This window comes from Erythrolamprus reginae, chromosome 2 (genome assembly GCF_031021105.1).
Source record: "Erythrolamprus reginae isolate rEryReg1 chromosome 2, rEryReg1.hap1, whole genome shotgun sequence".
NCBI lineage: Eukaryota > Metazoa > Chordata > Lepidosauria > Squamata > Dipsadidae > Erythrolamprus > Erythrolamprus reginae.
In genome coordinates, this window is record NC_091951.1 from 264,014,751 (window position 1) to 264,032,871 (window position 18,121).

The window sequence follows — 18,121 nt, forward strand, 5'->3', positions numbered from 1 at the left end:
ATATATCAATTCCTGGCGACATAGATGAATTTTCAAAAGGTTGCGGAAGGAAAGGAGGGTGGGGGCAGGCCTAATCTCTGGGGGAGCTGATTCCAGAGGGCCGGGGACGCCACAGAGAAGGCTCTTCCCTTGGGTCCCTCCAGACAACATTGTTTCATTGACGGGTCCCAGAGAAGGCCAACTCTGTAGGACCTAATCGGTCACTGGGATGTATTTATTTATTTATTTTATTTATTTATTAGATTTGTATGCCACCCCTCTCCGTAGACTCGGGGCGGCTCACAGCAATAATAAACAATATATAACAAATCTAATAATTTAAAAGAAACACTAAAAGCCCCATTATTAAAAGCAAACATACACACAAGCATACCATACATAACCATATAGGCCCGGGGGAGATGTTTCAATTCCCCCATGCCTGACGGCAAAGGTGGGTTTTAAGGAGTTTATGAAAGGCGAGGAGGGTGGGGGCAGTTCTAATCTCTGGGGGCAGCTGGTTCCAGAGGGTTGGGGCCGCCACAGAGAAGGCTCTTCCTCTGGGTCCCGCCAAATGGCATTGTTTAGTTGACGGGACCCGGAGAAGGCCAATTCTGTGGGACCTAACCGGTCGCTGGGATTCGTGCGGCAAAAGGCGGTCCCGGAGATATTCTGGCCCAATGCCATGAAGGGCTTTATAGGTCATAACCAACACTTTGAATTGTGACCGGAAACTGATCAGCAACCAATGCAGACTGCGGAGTGTTGGTGTAACATGGGCATACCTAGGGAAGCCCATGACTGCTCTCGCAGCTGCATTCTGCACGATCTGACGTTTCCGAACACTTTTCAAAGGTAGCCCCATGTACAGAGCGTTTCAGTAGTCGAACCTCGAGGTGATGAGGGCATGAGTGACTGTGAGCAGTGAGTTCCTGTCCAAATAGGGCCGCAACTGGTGCACAAGGCGAACCTGGGCAATCGCCCCCCTCGCCACAGCTGAAAGATGTTTCTCTAATGTGAGCTGTGGATCGAGGAGGACACCCAAGTTGCGGACCCTCTGCGAGGGGGTCAATAATTCCCCCCCCCCCAGGGTGATGGACGGACAGATGGAATTGTCCTTGGTTGGCAAAACCCACAGCCACTCCGTCTTATCAGGGTTGAGTTTGAGTCTAAATTTGTGTGAGATGACCAAGTGATTGAGTAGAATAGCTTCATATCCAGGAAAGGGTGTCACTATCTCAGAATATAAATTGAGCAAAGGTCCTGGCAACCAAGTTTTAAATGATGTTGAGTTTAGATGTACTGCTGCATCACAGTATATATCTTGATATCATACATCTACCAAGGTTAATTTTTGAACCACTCTGCATGGCCGAATAGTTGCAGAAGCATGTCCACCCTTCTATCTTCAAAAGCATAAATATGCATTATTAAAAAGAGAAACAGAGAGAGAGAGAGAGAGAGAGAGAGAGAGAGAGAGAGAGAGAGAGAGAGAATACAGCATTTAAAACTAATACAGGTTGGTGCTTCCAATTTGAATAAATATATATTATCTGTATTGATCCATGTTTAGAAATGATAAACATTTCAGCACAGTTGGGGAGCCTGTAACATTTAGTTGGCTATCCTGACATGGGTGCCTGCTTTTCCCATTCTTTTTATTCCTTTTATCTTCACTTCTCAATACAATTTAACTAGTTTTAATTTTATACACTGCCTCAGGCTGTTGATGGCTCGGAGGCAATGTAAAATATTTAGATAAATAAAATCAAGCCTAGGCCAACAACGATTTGACAAGCCAATGTGAGCAAGCACAGTTGACATCTAGAGTCAAACCTTTAAAGTTGTGAAGTTCTGTAAATCAAACAGATGGGAAGAGAAGAATTGACACTCCAGGAGGAAAGGCAAGATTTAAAAAACATTAAAAACATACTTGTATATTTGTGTGATTATACTGTTGCTAATGTTTTAATGTGGGGTTTACGTCCACAAAGTTTGGGCATCAGCAGGGTTTTTTTTAATCACCCCTTTTTTAATTTTGGGAAATTCTATTTCCTTCATCTTTCACATATCAGACTTCTAAAATTGTTTTTCAGTTTTCAAATTGAGCATAGAAATAAGAATTATTTAAAAGAACTAAATGAAAATCAGATGAACTCTCATCCCATTTTTAATGACAAGCTGTTTCATCATCTTTATCAATGTGACCAATTCTCTGCTTTTATTTTTTATTTTTTTAAAAAAGACTGACCATCTGCCATCTTGTTTGCTTTTTAGGTCAGTGCAATTCATTCCGTTCCACAAGCCAAAATATTCTGAACTTATGGATGAAGGAAAGACCGCTTCCAGGTTCTCCTTCATCTTCCAGGCACAGCAGTGTTAATTTGGAAGGAATCCCGCTGCCCCCTTCCAAAGAAATGATAGCACAGAGACGGGACAAGTCACCCAAATTCAGCTCAGTGAATCTTGCAAGGAACTGGGTACGGGTCATCGGAAATGGCAAAATAGTAAGTGTTGTCTTACGAGCAGGGAGAAAAGAAGCATTGATTCAAAGTCATATGCATGTTTTCATGAAAATCTCACCTGACTTAATAAAAATGAGACTGTCTGTCGATGAGGCTGAAAAAAGGCTTTTAAGATATGATTTAAGGCAGGGGTGGGTTCCAATTACCTTCACCATCGGTTCGCACCTCAACGTTTCACACGCAACCCCTTGGGCGAATTCACTTCCGCGCATGCTCAAAAGATGATTTCAGCCCGAAACACAGCTGAGGAACTGCTCAGCTGTGCTTCAGCCAAAGAAATAAAGGTCGGTATTAACCCAGGGTAGGCAGGAGGACTTTTTTCACAGCAGAGAACGGGGATCAGCCATCCAAACACGAAAAAAATCGCTGAAAGTTTTTTTAAAAAAAGTGCACACAGACTGGCACAGACAGAACTGTAGCCATGATGCCATCTTCACATCACCAGCAGGTCACTAACGGTTTTGGCAATCTGGTCTGAACCAGGAAGAACCCACCAGTAATGGGCCCCACCTGGTACAAATGGGGTTGGTGATCCATTAGGACTGTTTAGTGGGCTCCAGAGTTCGGTGTGGATGGACACGCACCCGACAAATGTGCATGTACCTTCATGTGAGACTTCACTTCTGCATGTGCGCCTGAAGCGAAATTTCACAAGAAGACACTTGTGTGGGTGAGATTTTGGCTAAAAAATGGCTAAAATTGTTGAAATCGTGGCCGCAAGAGCATCCTCGTGCAAGATTTTGCTTTGGGCACATGCGCAGAAATGGAATCTCGTGGGAGGGCATGTACACATGTGTCAGGTGCCCACGCACCCGTATTAGCCTTGGGAACCCAATACCAGTAGGAGAAGGTAAGTGGAGCCCTTCACTGAAACCCATCCCTGATTTAAGGTTATGGTAGTCCTTGAATTGCAGCTCTAATGGACTCAACCGTCAGAACTTTGAATTTAGTTCATAAGTACTCTTTTTTTAATTAGTTGTAACTTCAAATGATTGCCAAGTCACCAGTGATACATCAAGGTATTGTTACTAGTATGCAGGGCCAGCTATGGACATTTTGATGACCTAGGCAAGTTGTGTTATGGCACCTCCTATGGTTTAGAATCATTACCTGATTTTGATCTCATCTTTTTTTCCCCCTTTGGCTCATGAGCCTTACACTTAAGAATTTCCAGTTCCAATTTGTTTCTCAGATATTTTTACCCTATTTACACAGTATTCTCAATTACATCACCAGCTATTTTTTTCACATGACAACAATTCTGCGAAATTATATTTAACCCTTGAGTAAGTGAATTAGCTCACTCAAGCTAATGAACAGCATTTTGTTTCTAAGCATTTTACTTTTTTATTGTGTTTTTGAGAACACAATTTTGGCACGCCCTAAAGTTTTAGCATACTCTTAGGTCATTGTCTACTTGGCCTTAGCTTAAAGCCAGTTCTGCTACATTTATTTTCTTAAAATACCCTATTAGTCAAACAGATTTTGCTATTTTCTGAAATATGACAAAAGCTGAAATAATTTAATCAGAAATAGTAATGCACACTGTAGAGAAGGATTCCCTTACCGTACCAACTTAAATTTTCCGTCTTTATTATGTACCATGTTGTTGGTTTTTTAATAGAGTCAATAGAAAAATATTCTCCCTAGGGGTCAAAAATTCAGAGAATGATAATGCTCAGATAAACTAAAGAAATCTTTTTTTAAAAAAATGTTCCATTCTGTTTGAATTGTAAAATATTTTCCCTTTTATATATTGGTGTATTGCGGTTAAAAAAAAAATCCGATATAGGTTATAAAACTGATTTGTTTGCTTTTCATTGCTCCAAGAATTGTAGAATAGAAAGCCAAGAGTACAAAACTAATAAATTAGAATCAGGGAAAGAATGCTAGGTAAAGTTGACTAATATCAATTTGTTTATAATAAAAAGCTCTGTGTTTTCTGGATGAATTTTGTATTTATAATTCAAAAGATCTCTTCCCTTCCCCCCAATTATTCAAATGATATAGATTATAGTTTTGTCTTATGTTGGTCAATCCTACTAACTACCTTAGGAAAATGTACAAATTATATTTTTTATGTTATTTAGCTATACTTCTCCCTTTCCTTTCAGATTCATCCCTCTTTTATCTTTCGAAATGGAACAGATGAGTTTTTCAAAGTAAGAACATTACTGAGTAACAAGTTCCTTATTTGTAATATTTATTTATAGTTCCATTACATAGAATACTTGATGAATTCAGGGTACTCATCACTTTCTGTGATGAAAAAAGTATTTAGTATAGATTCTATGTATTTTCAGTTTAATTGGCTTAGAAATGCTGATGACAACTATTTAAACTGCCTTGGTCAATTTTATGTGTGAAATAGGGTGAAGTTGAGAGTGTAGGTTGAATCTTAACAGCAAAAGCAAGGAAAACTAAGAACTGTTTTAGTGCAAAATATGTTTGTGAATGTTGAGTGCAAGAATGCTTTCCATGCTCATTTTCCCATTTACCCCCATATCCCCAATAAGCTTCCCTAGCCAGTGTTCTGTCAAGCTCTCTGGTAGACTCCTCCCGAAAATTCACAGATACAAATTTCAGACGTTTGAAAATTCAAAACAATGTTCTTTATACTGAAAATTCCAATAAACTAAGCCCTCTTTTTGTATAGCAAAGAGCACTCGTCTCCAAACAAACTGGTAATTTGTACAAGTCCCTTATCAGTTCTGTGATACTTAGCTTGCAGCTGTGAGGCAATTCACAGTCCTTCTTCTTTCACAAAGTGAAACACACTTTACTCTGGTTTAGTTTCAAAGCGGGGAAAAATCAGCACACAAAGGTCAAAGTCAGCAAAGCAGGCACGAAACACAACGATCAGATAATCCTCCACAATGGCCAAACCCACAGGCTGCTATTTATAGCAGCCTCACTAATTACCACAGCCCCACCCAACCACAGGTGGCCTCATTTTCTTTGATAATAATCTCTCAGTTGTTGCATCGCTCTCCGCATGTGTGGCTGTATCATTAACTCTTGTTCCGAATCCAAGGAGGAGCTAGATAATTGATCTCCTTCTGAGCTGTCTGCCACACTCTCCTCCTCCCTGTCACTCATGTCTTCTTGGTCAGAGGAGCCTTCATCAGCAGATTCCACCAGGAGCAAAACAGGCCTGCGGCATGTGGATGTCTCCCCCACATCTACAGTCCTTGGGGCAGGAGCTGGGCCAGAGCTAACCACAATAGCCAGTATATAGTATTAGAAACAAATCATGTAAAAATAGAGAAAAATAGGATAGGAGGATCTATCAATTCACTTTGCATATCTTGTTTGTTCTCAAAAATTACTGCCCACTTTATACAGTATATAACCAGAGCAGCTTTACTTTAAATATTATTCCCACAGATATTAGGTACCCTTTGCCTCTTTTGTATTTATACTTCCCTCCCTCCCTCCCTCTTATTAAATGCTTGTGGAATTAACTTGTGTGAAATTCTCTTTTCTATTTCTTACAAAGTACCATGGGTTGACAGGGCTAAAAGTAGAAGAGGACAATTCTGGGCCTAGAAAAACCAAGATGGAACCTGTATCTTTAAGAAGCCAAAAACAGCCAAGAAATAATGTAGATTCTTCCAAGAAAACAGAAGTTCTTCAAGCAGACTCCAGCATTCTGGTAGGTTCTGTTGAATTTGCACTTCCAGTGGGGAAGATGTCACCTTCCAGAATTAAAGTTCCCAGCAGCTTGAGAGTAGTAAACTGTCCAATGGGATAGAGCTATAGGAAGATAAAGTCCCATCTCTCTGGTGAATTTTGAAGCATTTTGAAAACCAGAAGTTTGACCATTTCACATGTTTTTTCTTAATTTTTTAATTTTATATATTTATTTATTCATTCATTCATGCATTCATTCATTTATTAGATTTGTATGCCACCCCGATCCGTAGACTTGATTTATGACAACAATAAAAAGTAAAGCTATAGGAAATTTTTGTGATGGAATCTAGTAGGCAAGTGGATTCCCAGGAGGGAGGAGATGCATTTAAAAAGGAGTAAGAGGTAACTCAGCCCTGATCTTATATGTGAAAGAAAGAGGGTGCAGACAGACCTTCCCTAATTGTTCACTGGGTACAGTATATGGTACAGTATATGCAGATGGTAGAGTACTCAATCTGTCCAACGATGTGAAAACAATAAAGAACTTAGCTTGGAAGAATCACCATTCTTGGTTTGGAGCCTGACAATGTTGTACACTTAATTCTGAAAGAGGTTTTTAAACGATGGATTTCTTCAATGATGTCACTGATTCAACATCTATTGACAAAAATACATAAACTTAATCTTAAAAATAAACAATGAATAATATAGAACAGTGATGCTGAACTTATGTTACGCAGGCCACAGCTCTTATTCCCCTACTCCTTCAAAGGGAGGTCTTCATGTAAAAATAAACATTGTTATTTTTACAAAAAAGGACGCCGCAGCGGCACTGCAAGCAAAGGGCGGTCCTTTCACGTAAAAATAAACATGTTTATTTTTACATGAAAGGACCGCCCTTTGCTTGCAGCGCCGCTGCAGTGTCCTTTTTCATAAAAATAACAATGTTTATTTTTACGTGAAGACCTCCCTTTGAAGGAGCTGGGGAATCCCTCCCACAAAGAGATTCCGGAGGCGGAGCTTTGACGTCACCGGCAGGTTGCTAAGGACGCCAAGGTGATCACTTCCTGGATTCTATGGAATTCAGGAAGTGATCACCTTGGCATCCTTAGCAACCTGCCGGTGACGTCCAAGCTCCGAATGCAACCCCGAACTTTGCCTGAAGTTTTAAAAAATTTCGGGTTCGTGTTCGGCATATCAAACACCGCAAAATTCAGTACAGACCCGAATTGTGCGGGTTCAGTTCATCCATCACTACATGCGAGGTGTTGCTCTATGTTAGCTCCAGTGCATATGCCAGCTAGGTTTTGGGCTTGGGGAAGGCTGTTTTCCTCCCAGAATATGAAAAACAGCCCAATGGGCAAACCGGAAGTCCATTTTTTCCAAACTTCTGATTTGCCCATTTCCCTGTTTCTTTTCACTGTCCCAGGATTCAGTGAGGTGTTGTGCAGATGTGCATTGCGGGGCAGCGCACATGTGTAGGGAGAGGAAATGGGTGTGAGTATGTGTGTACCCACTAGTGCATATGCACCCTCCCTCTTTGGCACGTAAACCAAAAAAGGTTCACCATCAGTGATAGAGAATGTTGATATTTTAAGTGTTCTCTTTCACAACACCCATAAAATGTTGTTTACCTCATAAATGTCTTCCTCGATTTCAGGTTGACAGCCTTTCATTTCCAAATAGATGCACACCAAATTTGAAGGGTCTTCTGTATTTTGAAGAAAACATACAGAAGATGTTTCTGTGCAATGGTACTGGCTGGACGTTATGGAACTACTCAAACAAGGTAGGGATTTTGCGTGTGTGTGTGTGTGTGTGTGTTTGAAAGGCTAGGAGGGTGGGGGAAATGCGAACCTTGGGGGCAGTTGGTTTCATAGAGCCGGAGCTGCCACAAAGAAGGTCCTCCCATGTGATCCGCCAACCTACATTGCCTAGTCGATGGGACCTGGAGTAGGCCAACCCTGTGGGCCCTAATTGGTTGCTGGGAGGTATGCGGCAGAAGATAGTCCGTCTTCATAGTTTAGAACAGAAATGACTCAATTAACCAATGTTATCTTTCCCAAGCACAATTCTGAAATGAGTCAATCAATTCCTTTGAGGTGGACAACTTAGCAAGTCATTCTGAACTTTAAAAAATGCTTTATTCCAGGATATTAAAATGAAAACCTGTCAGTCAGGATGGAGCTATCATGATGGAAGATGCTATATACTAATCACTGAGTCAAAAGCCACATGGGCAATTGCTGCTCAAACTTGCAAGAAACGGTAGGAACAACCTTGTTCCTTTTCTCCTCTCCTCTCCTCTCCTCTCCTCTCCTCTCCTCTCCTCTCCTCTCCTCTCCTCTCCTCTCCTCTCTTCTCTTCCCCTTCCCTCCCTTCTCCTCTCCTCTCTTCTCCTCTCCTCTCCTCTCCTCTCATCCCCTCCCCTCCCTTCTCCTCTCCTCTCTTCTCCTCTCCTCTCCTCCCCATCCCTCCCTTCTCCTCTCTTCTCCTCTCCTCTCTTCTCTTTTCTTCTCTTCTCTCCTCTCCTCCCCTTCCCACCCTTCTCCTCTCCTCTCTTCTCCTCTCCCCTTCCCCCCTCCCCTCCCTTCCCTTCCCTTCTCCTCTTTTCTCTTCTCTTTTTCTTTTTTGTTTGCTTGATATTTATCTCATCTTTATTATTTTATTAGTTACTCAAGGGGGTGAACATGCATAATACTCCTTTCTCCTATTTTCCCCACAACAACAAACTGTGAGGTGGACTGGGCTCAGAGAATGATTGGCCCAAGGTTACCCAGCTGGTTATTCATGACTAAGGCTGGACTAGAACTCACCGTTGCCTGGCTTCTAGACTTTTCATAATACCCAAAAGCAATTGTCCGAGACAACCAACTTTTTAAATTAACCATGGTTCTGCTCATTTCTATTGGAAGACAGGATAAAACAATGAGGTATTTAGCAGCAAGACGTTTCAGAAGTATGTCTGAATTAAGCTTCTTGGATGATGAGCAAAGTGTTTCCAAAGAAAAAACAGGAAAGTTTAGTTGCCTTTTGGGAAAAAAAAATCTTTGGGTTTTCAGAAATATGCCAGATCTAAATCTTCTGTTGTATTGGTAGAAATGTTCTTGAGACACCATCTCAATAAACTTAGTTTCATTTGACAAATAAGAAGTTTTATTTGACAAATAAGAAGAATCATTCCTGTTCACAGTAAATGGTTTTATGATGAGTTATTTTAAGGCAATAAACTTTAATCTGATCTATAAACTTTTCCTATAGAAGAGGAATTTGCATACATATTAGACACAAACATACACACGCACACACTTGTATGGGCAAACAAAAATATTTTTCTTTTCAAGTAATTATTTACGTAAGAGTTGAAAAAGCATAACCAAGCAAGAAAAATATATATTTTAATCACCTGACCGTTTTCAGCCAACTTCTGCTGAATTTATGAAAATTAAGTTAGAATGTCTTCCTATATGATTAAGGCACCATACAGGTAACATATTTGTCATCCTTTAACACAGTGTTTTTCAACCAGTGTGCCGTGGCACACTAGTGTGCCATGAGACATGGTCAGGTGTGCCATGAAAAAGGAAGCTCAGGTTCCAGTCTCGCAACTTTTTGCTGAGAGAGAGAGAGTGAGAGAGAGAGAGAGAGAGAAAGAAAGAGAGAGAGAAAGAAACAGAAACAGAGAGAAACAAAGAGAGAGAGAGAGAAAGAGAGAGAAAGAAAGCAAGAGAGAGAGAGAAAGAGAGAGAAAGAAAGCAAGAGAGAGAGAGATAAATGAGCAAAAAGGGGAGGAAAAAACTGCTGAGAGAGAGAGAGAGTGAGAGAGAGAAAGAAAGAGAGAAAAAGAGAAAGCAAGTGTCAGAGAGAAAGAAAGCAAGAGAGAGAGAGAGATAAATGAGCAAAAAGGGGAGGAAAATAAGAGAAATGAGAAAATGATTGAGACAGAATGAGAGGAAAGAGAGAGAAACAAAAGAGAGAGAGAAGTGACTCTTGATTTAAAGCATATGATAAAAAGCACCCAAAGAATAAGAGAGAAAAACCCCCCAGCCCTCACCTGTTTTTGGAAATGGCTCAAGAGTGTGTATACACACACACACAAGGGTGGGGAGGAGACAGGGATGGGAAAAGAGAGGAAAGTGTCTTAGGGTGTCATTTTGTGTCATTTTGGTTGGTGGTGTGCCCCAGGATTTTGAAATGTAAAAAATGTGCTGCGGCTCAAAAAAGGTTGAAAATCACTGCTTTAACAGTTGTTAAGTCATCCCTTAACAACTGTTTAAAATTACAAGGGATTCCCCAAAAGGTACTTATGACCTGTTTTGAAGTTTTGATGGCCACAGCCCTCCCTGCCCCATAGACAATTGCATTTTGGATCTTTGGGAACCAGCTGATCTGTACAAGCTGTTTTGAGTGACACATGATTGCAATTTTTGACTTTTTTGCTGATTTCTGACATTTACCTCTGGTTTTTTGATGGTGGGGGAATCCATTGGATAAAACAGATTTACTTAATGACAGCTGTATCTGTTTCACGACCACCACAGAAAAGGTCATAAAAATTGGGCACAGGCTCAAGGTGGCCTACTTAATGAGTGCCATGACTTAACGGCCATAATTCCAGTCTCCATTATGGTCGTAAGTCGATGACTATCTGTAGAGCATGTTAAAAATTTCAGCATGCTTAGGTGAAATAAACTGCTGCTTATATATAATTGTATTTGTAGATATAAAGGGATGCAGAAAACCTTTTTCAAAATGTCCTTTCAAAAATAATTCCTAAAACTCTTACTAATGACTCCCAGTCTTGGTGTCTATCGTTAAATTGCAAGTAATTAGTGCACTTATTATATCTTGATGAGTGAGGGGTGTGGCGGCTCATTGGTGTTCTGCCTGACTGGCTCAGCAATGCGTAATAGTCCAATGAAAAGAAATCAAACACACTTGTGCTCTGCTAATCAGCAAACTTGTATTAGATAAACAAAAATAGCTTACTCAAAAAACAGTTCTTAATGTCCGAAAACCATGCATGACTTACTTCAGCCGCATACAAAAAACACATGGAAAAACAAACAAAGACAACCTGGAATGAGCAAAGACATTTCAGGAGTCCTGTTGAATCTTTGAAGCAAACAGCAAGTCCCAGAGTTTTCACCTCCTACTTGTCTGAAAAAGCTAGGTTGAAAACTCCAACGGCACAGAAACTTTGAAGCAGGAACCACAAAACAACACAGATAAACAGCCACAGTTTGCCTTGGCCCTTGTTCCCTTTTATCCCTTTAGCCCTCATTAAGGGAACCACACCCAGCCCAGGTGCTCCTATAATGATTTGTAATACTCCTTAAAGCGATCCCTTCTTTGCATAGCTCTTCGGCTACGTAGATCAATATATTGATCTGCAGAAGAACTCAGGGAGGAAAGACTGTTTGAGGGACTGCAGGCCAAATCCCCTGGGCTGTCTGCTGAATCCTTCTGGCTGTCTGCCACATCTTCCTGGCTGTCAGTCAGGCTTTCACATTCACTTTGTGCCGCGTCTCTCCCATCTGTGGGAGCAACGGCTGGCCCAGGCCCAAACACAACAATTGGTGAGGATGTTCCCCTACCACTTTGAGAGTTCAATTCTAGGTAGAGGCAGATGTTTCTCAGGAGAAAATTTCTGCTGTGAACTCCACTCAGGAAAGGAATCTGACCAGTAAAAGCTCAGCTCCCTTCAGTTGCCCTGACTCTAGTCTAAATTAAGAGATTATAGGGTTGTATAAAGAAAGAAAAAATCTTGATGAGCAGTGTTCCCTCTAATTTTTGGGGGGGGTGGGCGGAAAAGTATAGTGTCTGAGCGGCAGTCCCTTTGGGACTGGGCGGCACAGAAATATTAAATAAATAAATAAATATTAAATAAATAAATAAATATTAAATAAATAAATAAATATTAAATAAATAAATAAATAAATATTAAATAAATAAATAAATAAATATTAAATAAATAAATAAATAAACAAACAAACAAACAAATAAAAAACCTACCCTGTTTTGCCTCAGAGAATTCCAAAATAAAATACTGTACTGTGTGTCTATAACAGTGAGCTCATAATAGGGCAACTCTATCAATATCAAAATGCCACTTAAATAGTTGAGCTAGTTTCAAACTAGATTTTGATTTTCTTTCTCTCTTCCTTACTCCCATTCTTTTTCTTTCTCTTTTCCTTCCTCTCTTTTTTCTATCTGTTTCTCTCTCTTCCTCTCTTCCTCTCTCTCTCCTTCCCTCTCACTCTTTCCCTCTTGGCTTCTGGGCAGGTTTGGAAAACTCTGAGTTGATGATGATTTTTAAGTGAGCGATTGCTCACTGCTCAGCTTAGAGGGAACTATGTTGATGAGTAGCAGGTATTGTGTCTCCTCTGATTTTTTTAAAAAATATCTTATTTCTAGGTACCATGGCCATTTAGTAAGTGTGGCTTCCAAGTCACACATGCGTTGGCTCTGGAACTTCAGTGGAAAAAGACCTTTTTGGATAGGTAGGTATTCTTACAATTTCCCTATGAGAGATGCTGAATTCTACAATGCGAGAAATCCACCAGAGCTCTCCTCACTGGCTCTCCAAGTCCATTCTTCCTGTTAGTTAATATACTAAGTACTTTAAATCAGTTCATATTAATTCAGAAATGTCTTAGTTTCATAGTTTAAAATTGATTCATTATAACAATATTTCCAAGAGTTCTCAAAGGGTGAACATTAATTACTGCTTTCTTTGGCTTTTTTTTTACTTCTATATACTTCTATGCTAAATAGCTGCTTTCATTTTTTTTTGGCAGTTCTTTTATTCCTGTTTTAATCTTTTTAAAAGTCCCAAATCTTCTCATTGACAGAGTAACTCACCAGCTCCAACTCGTCTCTCTAGCACTTTTCTTTGTGATTTCCAATCCAAAATTCCAATCGATCAGTCTGTTTGTGGCCGCTGCGGCTTGGATGGCTTTTAGCAAGCTGTTTTCCAGTGCCACCAGTCAGGAGCTCTTTATCAGTTACTGAAGGGGGGTTCCATCCCCTCCTGGATCTCCGATGATGTATCCCTTCTTTTACCACCCCTTCAGGGTGGTACTGACCGAGTCTGATTGAACCGGGTCCCCAGGCAACACAGATATCAGGATTCCCCAGTGAAGCGCAGGGAACTCCGTGCCGCCATGGCACTTGGCTATGCCCCTTCCATCCATACTTCCATTATTATTATTTTTAGATTTTCCCTTGTGTCCCAAAAGTAATGGAAGAATCGTTCTCGGTCAAATGGTAAAAAGACAGTCAGAAATCAATAGATATGATCATTTGCAGCAGTTCTGTGCTTACAGCTACTAAACCTTCAGAATTTTTTCTAGTCTAAATCCCAGAAGAATCTGTTTTTGCAAAAAAATGTAATATTCCTTGTCCCTGGAACAAATTTATTGTGGAAGGGAGAAAAATCTGAAAATTATTAGAAAAATCTGTGTCATGGAAGATCAGATAGGACCAATAAAATTTTATTAAAATGCTTGAATCAGTTGTTCTCAGACTGTCTGGTTATACATATAGAAACATAGAAACATAGAAGTCTGACGGCAGAAAAAGACCTCATGGTCCATCTAGTCTGCCCTTATACTATTTTCTGTATTTTATCTTAGGATGGATATATGTTTATCCCAGGCATGTTTAAATTCAGTTACTGTGGATTTATCTACCACATCTGCTGGAAATTTGTTCCAAGGATCTACTACTCTTTCAGTAAAATAATATTTTCTCATGTTGCTTTTGATCTTTCCCCCAACTAACTTCAGATTGTGTCCCCTTGTTCTTGTGTTCACTTTCCATATACTGCATTATAGGTTTGAATGATCAGCGAAACCCAGGTCAGCTGGAATGGAGCAACAGGGAACGTGTTGTTTTCACAAACTGGAGAAGAGGCCCACCTCGTCTTTCAAAGCAAAGGAGGAACTGTATTTTAGCCCAACAGCAAGGAAAATGGCAAAGAAAAGACTGCAGGAAGGGCAAAGCATACAGTTATATATGCTCCACAAAACTGTGAACAAAACTGATAGACACCTGCTGGGCCTTCCATATGCTACAAGAGTTTTCAGGCAGTTGGAAGTATTGATGGAACTTATAAATGGACAGTTGCTTGGCGCATTTGCAAAAATTACTACATGATAAAAGGGTTCAAATGTGATGCTGGATTTTGTTTTCTGCTTGCCATCCTATCTTCTGTTGATCTCCTGTGTTTGTGATACAAGGGCTATGTGTCAAGAATCAAATTTATTGGTTCTAGAGTTCATTTCTGTCTCTTTCAAGGTGCTAAAAGGTTAACTGTAAAGAGCTATAAATGAATATAGACATTATATCATATGCTACTCACCATCTTTCTTGGGTAGGATGTTTCATGCACCACAACTGTTCTTTAGAAATTAAGGCAATTTTCGGCTCTTCATTGGGTCAAATGAAACTGGTTGCAGATATATATATATATATATATAAAGGGGGGGGACATTATACCACTCCATAATGCTCATGCCCATTGTATAATATACCTGGATATGAACTTCCAACAAACGTCAAAGATTCCCGTAACAAAATTGCATCACATTATTCTGTGATAAATTTCTCTATATTTGGGGTGAATATTGGTGTCATGATGGCATAGTGGTTAGAATACAGTTGTCAACACTGTTGACAGTATTAAGCAGGAGAACTCTGCCTATAACCAGGAGTCAACCTTGACCAGTTCAAGGTTGACTCAGCCTTCCATCCTTCCAGGGTCAGTAAAATGACCCTGGAGCCAGATTGTTGAGAGCAATATGCTAACATTTGTAAACCACTCAGGGAGTGCGCTAAAGCACTATGAAATGTAAATCTAAGTGCTATTGCTACATGTCAAGGGAACTTTCCAATTCTCATGGTAACAAATTGAAATGTGTTCCCTTTACAATAGACTGAGTTATGAATATACATTCAGAAATATTATAGGATTTCCCTAGCCATCAATGTTAGTTGATTTCCCAACAAAAGCATATTAACTTTTGCTACCATCGCTGATCAGCTCATCTAAATTTCCCCCAATCTCCCTTTGATAGTTTTCTTTCCTTTCCTCCATTAACATTGGAGACATTCTGAATGTGCATTAAACTTTTGTCAGTTTTGTGATGTGTTGAGACTACAACCAACCTAGACAGGAATTCTCGATGCTGCAGTCCAACACATTTTGAAGGTGTTAGACTGGGCCAGACAAATCTGAGAAGTTATACACATTTCTCAATCCTTTCATGTGGGTGCTTGCTAGAAAGAATTGTACTGCAAATGGGAGATATAATTTGAAAATAAAATCCAATTGCACATAAAAAAAATATATAGGAAGAATATATGGGAAGTTCACATAGACTGGAATGTGTTGTAGAATGTGCAAAGTAAACTTGGTAATCTACTTGAGTTATTATTAATCAATCAATCAATCAATTATAATTATGGAATTATTTATTCAATTCCAAGCTTTTTATTATTATTATCTAATAAATAATAATAATAATAATAATAATAATAATAATAATAATAATAATAATAAAAAGCTTGGAATTGAATAAATATTCTGACAAATTCTGAAAGGGAAAAAAAGAGATGTACTAAAAAAAACTCACTGCAGTTCACTTTGACATACCAATAATCTTCTAATACACCCTTGTATATAAATCTGAGACTGCTCTTTAGAAAAATGATGTGTAATTTTTGGAAGTCCAATTTTAACTTCTATTATGCCATATTAATAAGTAGGTGAAAATATTTATAAATACAACAATCCATTATGGGCATATAGCCCCCCTCCTTTTTAGTGGCACTAAAAATAAATGTTTTCCTGCAATGTGTATTTAAAGGGATAGAATGAATCTAGATAAAATAATATGTTTATTTGAACTTAAAGAGTGCCAATCTACTTTTGCATCTTAAATGGCATGCGTTGTGTGCTGTTTTCTACTGTAATATCTAAATTTGAATGTATTAATAAAAAATGGCATTGGAGATTGCTCAAACTGTATAATCAATCTTCCAGAAATAAAAACTTGGTGCTGATGAAAGTACAGTATATTGCATCAACAGCTACCCATAGAAGGGAGGGGGAGGCAATTTGAAACACAGGTGGTGTTTGTTCCTATTTCTGCCTGGTCTCTTCCTCCACACAAATACATAACACACACACACATACACATCATGTGGCTTTTCCAGCACGGATTGTCCAGGTGCATGATTGTCATATTCAGTGACCCAAACAATCACATAGAGTTGTTTCGTTTCCTTTAAAAAAGAGAGAAAAGGGAAGGTGGAGGGCACAGGTGGAAGAAATGAAAAGAAAAAAGGCTGAGGATATTTCAAGTCATCGTTTTTTTCATCTCTGTAAATCAACGTATTTTACAATAGACCAGTGTTTCCCAACCTTGGCAACTTGAAGATATCTGGACTTCAACTCCCAGAATTCCCCAGCCAGCGAATGCTGGCTGGGGAATTCTGGAAGTTGAAGTTCAGATATCTTCAAGTTGCCAAGATTGGGAAACACTGCACTTATACAACCAACTGAGGAGTTCTCTGCCTGAAATTTACAACACTTTTACTTCCAGAACTTCAAAAATGCCTCCTTTCTGGGGCAGTGAAACACTTATATTTGGTTTGCTACTTGATTGTTTTGAACTGCAAAACAACAGAATCTCAGTCACTTAATTACCTCTTTAATTCTGAAGACAACAGTCTTTTCAGCCATTACACCACCTCCTTGCAATGGGACAGAGGTTATCTTGAGTGACATAGCAGTAAGCCTTATAGGATGTATACCAAATGTTTATTTGTAGGGATAAGTAACAGCAACATTTGTTAAACACACACACACACACACATCTCTTCTTTCTTTGTGTCCTAAAGCTGAATGCAGGTCTGTCTCCTTCCTCTCAGGATGGCTATTCCACAAAGAAAACAACAACTATGCAAATATGTATTATGGTGGCATGTGTCTCCCGAAGATGTTTATTCATTTCAGTCCACATCCATTAGAGCCAATTGCAGCAACTTACAATATCCAAATTGAAATCTGTAAGGAGGACCCAGACAGACTCTTAAACAATGCAACAGCTTCCTTTGGACTCACTGCTTACCAAGATTATTATCTCTGCCTCCATCCCTGTCTGTTTTATGTGTTCATGAGAATAGAGACATCTCTTCCTGCATCCAGCAGTTATATATATATATATATACCTGTGTGTGTGTGTGTGTGTGTGTGTGTGTGTGTGTGTGTGTATATATATATATATATATATATATATATATATATATATATATATATATAAATTTATATATATATATAAATTTATTTATTTTGTCCAATACGCAATGAGGGTTTTAGTGGGTATATATCTATATACACATAGTAAAATACATGATGAAGGTTATAGAGGAGATAGTAAAATATATCTAAGAAAGAATAGAAAAGAACATATCAATGATAGAATAGAAGACGAGATATAGGAATAGAAGAAAGGTATAGGAGATATAGGAGAGCAATAGGACAGGGGACGGAAGGCACTCTAGTGCACTTGTACTCGCCCCTTACTGACCTCTTAGGAATCTGGATAGGTCAACCATAGATAATCTAAGGGTAAATTGTTGGGGGTTTGGGGATGACACTATGGAGTCTGGTAATGAGTTCCACGCTTGGACAACTTGGTTACTGAAGTCATAATAAAACGAAGCTTTTAAAGTGACTTTCTCCCCTAGCTTCTTAAATCCACATTCTATCTCAGATAGAAACTTACATTCCCAGTTTTAGAGAAAGCACTTATGTTTTTACTCGCTATTTTAGAACATGTTATATGGGTTGTTTTTTAAAAAAAATATTTAGGTTATGGGTCAAGCTATTAGAGAGCTGCTGTCCAATGCTGTTTTCAATCTTTCAAATGAGAAGTATTATGAAATTATGAAAAATTATACCATAATATGGA

The 18,121-nt window shown here is 39.1% G+C and overlaps 1 protein-coding gene across 1 annotated transcript in view; it reads left to right on the forward strand.

The window, feature by feature from the left end:
* Nucleotides 1-15,643, forward strand: part of FREM1 (FRAS1 related extracellular matrix 1) — a 121,823-nt gene extending 106,180 nt beyond the window's left edge. The window contains exons 31-37 of the mRNA XM_070742547.1: nt 2,257-2,486; nt 4,619-4,666; nt 6,004-6,159; nt 7,801-7,929; nt 8,293-8,408; nt 12,558-12,643; nt 13,979-15,643. Of these exons, the coding sequence (XP_070598648.1) occupies nt 2,257-2,486; nt 4,619-4,666; nt 6,004-6,159; nt 7,801-7,929; nt 8,293-8,408; nt 12,558-12,643; nt 13,979-14,178 (965 nt within the window). The 3' untranslated portion in view covers nt 14,179-15,643. The remainder of the gene's footprint in view (nt 1-2,256; nt 2,487-4,618; nt 4,667-6,003; nt 6,160-7,800; nt 7,930-8,292; nt 8,409-12,557; nt 12,644-13,978) is intronic.
* The last annotated feature ends 2,478 nt before the right edge of the window (nt 15,644-18,121 follow it).